The sequence below is a fragment of the Gymnoscopelus braueri genome (genome assembly GCF_963280865.1).
Source record: "Gymnoscopelus braueri genome assembly, chromosome: 24".
NCBI lineage: Eukaryota > Metazoa > Chordata > Actinopteri > Myctophiformes > Myctophidae > Gymnoscopelus > Gymnoscopelus braueri.
Genome location: NC_137626.1, coordinates 21,291,882 through 21,301,047, shown reverse-complemented (window position 1 = coordinate 21,301,047; position 9,166 = coordinate 21,291,882). Strand labels below are relative to the sequence as shown.

At 40.3% G+C, this 9,166-nt stretch overlaps 1 protein-coding gene across 1 annotated transcript; it reads left to right on the top strand.

Annotated features, from left to right (window-relative positions):
- Positions 1–4,684: 4,684 nt before the first annotated feature.
- Positions 4,685–5,767, top strand: LOC308080511 (chemerin-like receptor 1; the record flags this gene model as incomplete). Its single annotated transcript, XM_080422407.1, has 1 exon — positions 4,685–5,767. One exon carries the CDS (start codon positions 4,685–4,687, stop codon positions 5,765–5,767), a length of 1,083 nt encoding a protein of 360 aa, XP_080278533.1.
- Between the last annotated feature and the right edge of the window lie 3,399 nt (positions 5,768–9,166).

Here is a 9,166-nt window from a genome sequence, read left to right as displayed (position 1 = left end):
TGAATCACAAGGTTATGTGATCGATTCCGGCACTGCCAGCCCAGTGTAGCCCAGCTTGGGTAATTAACTAATAATGTCCCATTGCTGTGAGCAGCTGTTATTTATATATGGGTTTAATTTTGCACAGCCTTTTGTTTGGCTAGCTGACCCCATTCGTATCCATTCATTTCAACAGGTTTCCAGTGCACATTTCTCATTAACAATAGTGCCGATAAAATCAAATCAACTATTTGACTCAAAACATTATTACAATGTTTACAAGAATATTTGGACTAATATTCAAGCTTAACAATTAGATTTGTTTCAGTCTTACCTCCAGGAGTTAGCTTTAAAAACTGAAGTAAGTTCAGTGACTTAATACTCTGTGTTTTGAACTCCAAACCTCTGCTACGAAAGGCATGTTTTGTATTTTGTTTTGTATTTTTGTCTGTTATCTTGCATGCTCTTCGGTGACAGATTAGAGCCAGGTACAAGCTTGGAAAAAACCTTGTCCTTGTTTTTGAACGGCAAACCTTCCGTTGACAAAGCACTGGCACCACAGAGGAATGGGATATATTGTTTCCATCTAAATACTTAAATGTAGGGTAGTGATATTTTTTGGTTGAAAACAAAACGTTTTTTGTTAAAAGGTTAAAGCACTATATTCTGATAGTAATCGTTGCTATAGAGTATTTGTTCAGCCACAGGGGTCTCCATGTCTCTCCAGCTCTTTAATAAACAGAAAATACATTTTCAGGTGGATTGCAAATTGTATTTAATTTTATTTAAAAGTATTCCAGTGTCGGCCCATTTCTTTGTGTCATCACTTCCAAATTCATTTGTTTATGCTGTATCCTGTGTGAGTTTTCTCTCCTGATTGGATACATTTGGTATCCCGACCTGAAAATGGGTTTTCTGTTTACTAAAGAGCTGGAGAGACAAGGAGACTGTTCAATGTTACTGAACAAACACTCTTTAGCAATGAGTACTATCAGATTGTAGAGCTATTTAAAGGGTTAGTTCAGATTTTTTGAGTATTTTCTGTAGGAAATACTTACCATTAATGTAGTGGTTGCAAAGGTATTAATTGATTGCCCGAGTCCCGTGGTCCGAGTTCTGGTCCGGTTCTGATGAATATGAAGTAGTTCCGGTAGATTAGTAGATTTGGTGGGGGCCGCTCATTAAAAATAAATTAATTAAAAAAACTAGCATCATTTGTATTGTTGACCTATTTCTACCATATAGAGCAGGTTTCGTTCAATTTCGACCCCTCTGTCACATGGTACTATTGTTTGTGTCCAGAATCACTGCGCCGCGGCAGCCTACTCACTCACAAAATATATGAAACAAAAAATAGTACCATGTGACAGAGGGGTCAAAATTGAACGAATACTTTAACACTTATTTTAGTTTTTTGGGGGCATTTCTGGCACATCATGTTTAGACTTTTTCCACCCGTTTATTTCCATTCAAATGTACTGTTCTACCTTTTTCCACTTTGTTTTATTATATGTTTTAAATAATTTGTAACTAAACTAAACTAAACTAAACTTAAACACGTTGTGGTTCAATAAGTCATTGAAGGCAGTTTGGCCTCGTATTCTTCAAACCAACCAGGTTGTGTCTCATTAACAGGGGCGGACTGGCCATTTGGCATACCGGGCATGCCCGGTGGGCCGCTGGGCCATTTTTTTATTTTTTATTATTAAATTATTATTATTTTTTCGAAAAATTATTTTGCTCCCGTTTTAGGATTATTACGGTCATTTCCGCGCGGCCCAATTATTAGTTACGTTAATGTTTGGGCTGGGATGCTTTCCAGCAGTGGCCTCAGTGCGGCTGCAGAGTTCATGTGCAACCTATGCTTTACATAGAGACACACGGCCGGAAGCGGAAGGCCTACAAATCCACGCCCACTTTTGACACTCGGGGTCCGTTAGAACGATGAACTGCAGCTCTCAATGCAATCTCTATGAGAGGCATTGTAAAATACCGTCATTTCACTGGTTAACTACTGAGGCTGTAGCGATTTTTTTTGTGTTCTAATAATCTGTCCCATTTGTTTAATTTGTCCTTTTTAATGTCCCATATCTTTCATCTCGATATACTACCCACAATATACTATAATATACTCCATCAGTATGTTAAAACCGCTAGCATCGGAGATCCAGACTTTAAGTGGTCGCATCACGGACGCATCCCTTGAGGTTTTCAATACCCAGAAAACTGGCGAAAGTGGCCGTTTTCAATAGGTTTTGGTCATTATCTCTGGAACAGAAGGTCCAATCTGTTCAGTTCAAAGCTAGTTGGATGCGTGACTTTGAGGACATTAAGCACGCAATGACACATTTTCGGGTTATTTATTTTTTTAGGGGAGGCGAGATCTTAGTTGGGCAGGCGACCGCCTCTCCTGCCTCTACAGTGGGTACGCTGTCGGTCGGCGGTCGGCGCTCGTAAAGACAGTGATGTCACTGAAATGCCTGTCTGCTGTCTACCCTCTGCTGTGTTAGCATTATGGGTAACTCGTTAAAGTGGCAAATTAAATGTGAAACACATCAACTATTAAGAAAACAAGAAGATATGTTGACAAAGACACTCCATACATTTGGAAACATATTTTTATTTAAATCAATATCGTCTTCAGTTAATGCAGGATAATTTTAAAAGTAGGCTAACTTTCATATCCTCTCATAGGGAATGCATTGGCAGCTGCAGTTCATCGTTCTAACGGACCTCGAGTAGCGGCGCTGTCTCAAAAGTGGGCGTGAAATTTGTAGTCCCCGTGTGTCTCTATAGGGTTGCTGGGCTGAAACAGTGAACCCCCCCCCCCGTTGACAAAACAAACCCATTTCATACATTTCTTTGGCTATTCAAAAATAGCAGGTCTACAACTCATAGCCGCGCTATGACCTTGTAGATCAGCTATTTTTTTGAAAAAAATCGTGGAAAATGTGTGCAAATCTTTGAATATATATATAAAATAATGGTTGAAGTGGTTATACAGATGCGTTCCCGGTCTTGAAGGGTTAAGGCCAGTCCAAACTAATGCAACTCCTTGCAACATGCAACTACTTTGCAACTCTACTTGCAACCATCAACCACAAGGAGTTGCAATGTTGGCCTAGTTATCGTTTAGTCACAAGTTGTTGTTGTTGACACTTTTCATTGGATCAGTAGTATCACTGACGAAGTAGGGCGTTAATTTACACAACAAACAAAAGTTAAAACGCAGAGATAGGAGGTTTCTGCCCGACAGCGTGTAAATAAGGCCAGACATTGTAACTCCTTGCAAACTGTCATTGAGGAAGATGGTTGCAAGTATAGACGCAAGTAGTTGCATGTTGCAAGGAGTTGCCCGATGATATGACGCCTACATGTATTATAAGAAGCTCCTCAGTGTTCACAGACCACAGTTTGAACAACAAGACACTTCTCTGACTGACCTCTCTTCAACACTTTGAAACAGGTATCTATGCTTTTATTTTATTGGCTTTATTATATGATTGCTATCTTTATTATTATTAGTAGTAGTAATATTATTATTATTATTATTATTATTGTTGTATTCTCTATTATATGATTGCTATCTTTATGATTATTATTTATTGTTATTATTATTTTAATGTCTTTATTATATAGACATGCAATGATTGCTATCTAGAATATAGAGTTATTTAAGCCATTAAGACCTGAGGTCGATTCTACAAAATACCTTCTAAATCAGTAGTTCTCAAAGTTTTTCCTGCCAAGGACCCCCCAAAATGATATGTATTTGGCCGCGGACCCCCCCCCCCCCCATCTGATTTGTTTTGTTGTGCCAGGGATCCCCAGAAGAGAAGATTTGTGTTTTAAAAAATTGCTAAATTATTCAAACATTTTTCACACACTTTAAAACATTTTTTTTTCTAAAATATTCCCAAAATAGCAGATTCGTGCCACGCTGTGGGCTTGCACGTCTGCTATTTTTTGAGAACCACTTGTTCTAAATCGCTGTTCTCAATGAGACATTTCTGAAAAATATATTTTTACTTGAGTATTTCCAATTTTCAGTACTTTTACTTCTACTCCACCACGAGGCAAATATTGCACTTTTACACCATTACAATTATTTGAAACAAAGTAACAAACTAGTTACTTTGTCGATTTATATTATTATTAAAAACATGCATGAACCACATATATATACTTCGGCTATTTGAAAATAGCAGATCTACAAGCTCTCAACGCGTCGCGAGCATGTAGATCTGCTATTTTCAAAATACTTTATATTTTGAACACTTATGCATTTTTTACTTTTGGTACTTTAATTACATTTTGAAGTCAATTTTTTATTTCGGACTATTACTTGTAACAGAGTATTTTTACATCGCAGTATTGATACTTTCAGTTAAGTTAAAAATGTGAGTACTTTTCCACCACTACATGCACATGGCTGATCTACAAGCCCTCGTGGGTCTGCTGTTTTCTTTTTTGTTTGTTTTTGTGAAACCTTCGTGCATTGGAGTATAAATGAGTGGGTGTAATATATTTGAAACATTTTAGAAATCATGTATGGGGGTCCCTGGCACCAAATATTTTCAGTATAATAATAATACATGGCCAGTTAAAACAAAGCATGTACCTTCATTGTTTTGTTATTTTAGGTTTCAGGACAATTATGGAAAATGTAAATGTGACCACAACTTATTTTTATCACAATAAAGAGATGGATATGTCTGGTGGAAACGACTACTATAACGGTTCTACTTCTGATGACTCCAAGGATGAAAAACACACTGATCCCTTCAGGATCGTGTCCCTCGTCATCTATAGCCTGGTCTCTGTGCTCGGCGTGTTGGGGAACGGTGTCGTCATCTGGGTGACAGGCTTCAAAATGAAGAAAACCGTCAGCACCGTTTGGTACCTCAACCTCGCTGTGGCCGACTTCCTGGTTACAGCGTTCCTGCCCCTGCTCATCACTGAAACAGCTCTGGACTACCACTGGCCTTTTGGACCATTCATGTGCAAAATGAACACTACCGTTTTCCTCATGAACATGTATGCCAGCATCTACATCCTGATGGTCATCAGTGTTGACAGATGTGTATGTGTGGTGTGTCCAGTGTGGGCCCAGAACCACCGCAGTGTCAGGAAGGCGTCTTGGGTGAGTCTGGGTGTCTGGGTGCTGGGCTTGGCTCTGAGCTCCCCTTACTTAGTCTTTAGGGACACACAGTCCTCCTACCATGATAAAGACATCATCTGGTGCTACAACAACTATGCACTCACCGGTAACTACAGTACACCAGAAGTGGGGCAGTTGGTGGAGTTTCGATATGGGGTCATGACCATCACTCGCTTCCTCATGGGATTCGTGGTCCCTTTCACTGTCATCGTCTCCTGCTATTCTGTCATCATCTACCGGCTCAGGAATAATCGTTTGCTGGCCAGCCAATCAGGTCGCCCCTTCAAAATCATAGCAACTGTTATCACTGCATTTTTCCTGTGCTGGGCCCCCTATCATATCATGCATCTGATTGATTTTGTGAATAACCTGGTGACAGAGTTCAGTGAAACACTGCATGATGGGCTCACCATCGGGTTTCCCATAGCTGCCGGCCTGGCACTTCTCAACAGCTGCCTGAACCCGCTGCTGTACGTGTTCATTGGTCAGGATTTCAAGGCTGTATTCCGCAGCTCTATCCTAAAGGTTCTGGAGAAAGCCTTCACTGAAGAGCTGCCTCAGACCAACACTTCCGTTAACCCAGGGAGCACCACTGAAGAGATTCCCTTGTCTGAGACCAAGGTTTAGGGTTGTCTTTGCATTACTTTAACCCATTCAAACCGGGAACGCATCTGTGTCAGTTTTAGATTTCATTGGGCTATTCAAAAATAGCAGATATACAAGCTCACAGCGCGGCACCGAGTGCCGCACTATGAGCTTGTAGATATGCTTTTTTTTTTGTGGAAAATCGTGGAAAATGTGTGCAAATCGCTTCCACTGTCTATAAAATAAATAATTCTAAATAAATGTTTGTTCTCTGAGTTCTATCTGTTTCATTTAGCAATAAAAGAAAGAGGCTTGTAGAATGAGGTCCTTGATATGAAAAATAATTGAGAACCACTGATATATAAACATACGTTGTTCATAAAACTGTGTAGGACACATTGTGTAGAATCTGCCTTCGGGTCTTAAAGGGTTAAAGTGGTTTCAGGTCTTAAAGGGTTAAAGTGGTTTCAGGTCTTAAATGGTTAAAGCGGTTTCAGGTCTTAAATGGTTAAAGTGGTTTCAGGTCTTAAAGGGTTAAAGTGGTTTCAGATCTTAAAGGGTTAAAGTGGTTTCAGGCTGTGATGGAGGATGAACACATACATACTGGATGATGTCATCCTATCAGTGGTGGAAAGTAACTAAGTACATTTACTCAAGTACTGTACTTAAGTACAGTTTTGAGGTATTTTTTTTTACTTTACTGGAGTATTTACATCTCAGAGGCAAATATTGTACTTTTTATTCCACTACAATTATTTGAAAACGTTAGTTACTAGTTACTTTGCAGATGTACATTATTATATTATAAAACATACATTAACCACTTTAGCCATATGTTATACATAGGCTATTTGAAAAAAACTTTGTGAGCTTGTAGATTTGCTATTTTCAAACATTTTAGTACTTTTACTTTTGGTTCTTTATGTATATTTTGATGACTCATTAGAGCTCTCCCAGACTCACTCCCCAGTCAGAGTCAGGGGCGGTCTAGCCTCGGTCCCAGCCTCACTCATCTGCGAAGAGAAGAGCCTGGTCACGACCTAAAGCAGCGAGTGTCTAGGAAGTCCTGAGTGGACAGGGTTTCCGTTTCCCCCGGAAACGATATTTTTTGACCAATCACAACACTCGTTTCATTCACGGAGAATGTTAACAGATTTGTAAAGCATCAACGTCATTTCCTTGGGCAGTACCTCCGCCAAATTCAACCATTTTCGGTTGTCAACTTCCTAGACAACCAACATCCCAGGTCTTGCCCAGCGTGGGGGCGGACTGGCCATTTGGCATACCGGGCATATGCACGGTGGGCCGTTGGGCCAGTGGGCCGGTGGGCCACCCAAAAAAAAGAAAATATATTTATAGAATATGTATAGAAAAATATTTTTGCTCCCGTGTTATGATTATTACGGTCATTTCCGGGTCGCGCGGCCCAATTATTAGTTACGTTAATGTTTGGGCTGGGATGCTTTACAGCAGTGGCATATTTTACACAGGCTGGGTTAGCCTAACCCCCCCCCCCCCACCCCCCCTCCTCCCCCCCGTTGACAAAACTGTGCGGGGGGTGGTGGGCTGGTTCGGACCAAAATGCCAACTTAAGGCTGAATTCTGGTCCCAGTCCGGCCCTGCTCATTAAACATCAGGCAGTGTGATGCGAGGCTTATAAAACTTTAATGTCCCAAAGGTTGAGTTTAAACCTCACTCTTGCAACACATCCTTGGTTCAAGGCTGCATCAAGGTCTTATTATTAAAGGCCATTTTGTCTTGCAACGCACTACAGCCTGAGTGACTCAATAGCTCAATAGATTACATTCTAGGGTTAAGTTGTAGGCATGGTAGCTGGTCACACTATAAGCCCTGTCAAACCAGCTACCAACACCCCCTAAAATATCCACTGCCCCTCCACTCATAACTACCATACATACAGCTTTGAACATGGGACAGTTGACAATTTGTCTGTCTGTCACCATACTGAAGGTTACATACTGTAGGTTGATATGTTACCAAATTCAGTGTAACACTGGCACTGCAAAGTAGGTGTTCCAACCTTGTTGAAGTAAAACATCTCAAGGATGCATGTCCACAGTAAGGTGGAATTTTTGAACTGTGAATGGAGTTTCTAGGTGAAAGTGTTTTTTTTAGGTCCCAAAATCTTCCATCGGCCTCCATTATAAATCTCTGAACTTTTAAAGGAGTACAATTCTAAAACTATGAAACATTTCAAAGATTCCTTTTGAGGCAAACATGTCCACATTAAGATGAACATTTTAAAGTTTGAATGGGGGTTCTAGGGGTAAGTATGTAGGACTAGTAGCCTGCCAAAGTTTGTCCTTTAAAAAAAAAATTGCAAGTGAATATGATGCCAATGCCCGAACTCTTTTGTGAAATTGAATGTCCCCCCTCTCCGGTATCCAACAATACAGCAATACAGCAATGCAGCAATACAGCAGAAGGACACCAGAGATGGCAACAATGATCACTTAAAATGTATTTCTGTAAAACTTTAGCTGGGAAGAGTTCTTTCAGACATAACCCCCCACCTTTAACTATCAGGAAACAGGGGAGGGACACAGTCCCCCCAGTGGTCCTCCGTGTACATTGATGGCATGGGACTTGAACCTGCGAACTGTCTGTAGCAGAGGCAACCGATCAAGATCAAGATAAACCAAACCCTACCACTGCGCCAACGCACCTTTGGGCCCTCAGCAGGTGTCTTCTAGTGATTTTGACTTGGTTTTTTGTATATTGGCATTGAAATATGGGACAACTGGGATTTGAACATGGAACCTTCCGTTCAGTAGTGCTGTATGTTCACCACTGCACGACCGTAGTTCATACTTAGTCCATAGTCTTGCGCGCCCTTCAGTGAAAGATTAGATAGAGGTGCAAGAGTCAGGTAAAAGTTGGAAAATATTCCTTACTGGTTTTGAACTCAGGACCTTCTGTGTGCAAGGCCTGTATCTTAACCACTGCTCCACCATGGTTCGTACTTTTTCTGGTGTCTTGCACGCTCTTCATTGAAAGATTTGATACAGACCACAAGAGTCAGATAAAAGTTGGAAAAATGTCCTGGTTGGTTTTGAACTGGGAACCTTCTGGTTACAAGCCCTGTATCTAAACCACTAAACCACAACGGTTTTTACTTAATCTGTTCACTTGCATGATATTCAATGAAAGATTAGATGAAGGTAAAAGCCAAAGCTTGTACTTTTCCCCCTTTAAATGTCCATTGCCATTGACAATGCATTGGGCGCGTAAAGTTAAATATATCAAAAACTACAAATCATTTCAAAGTAAAACATCTCAAGGATGCATGTCCACAGTAAGGTGGAATTATTGAACTGTGAATGGAGTTTCTAGGTGAAAGTGTTTTTTTGAGGTCCCAAAATCTTCCATAGGCCTCCATTATAAATCTCTGAACTTTTAAAGGAGTACAATTCTAAAACT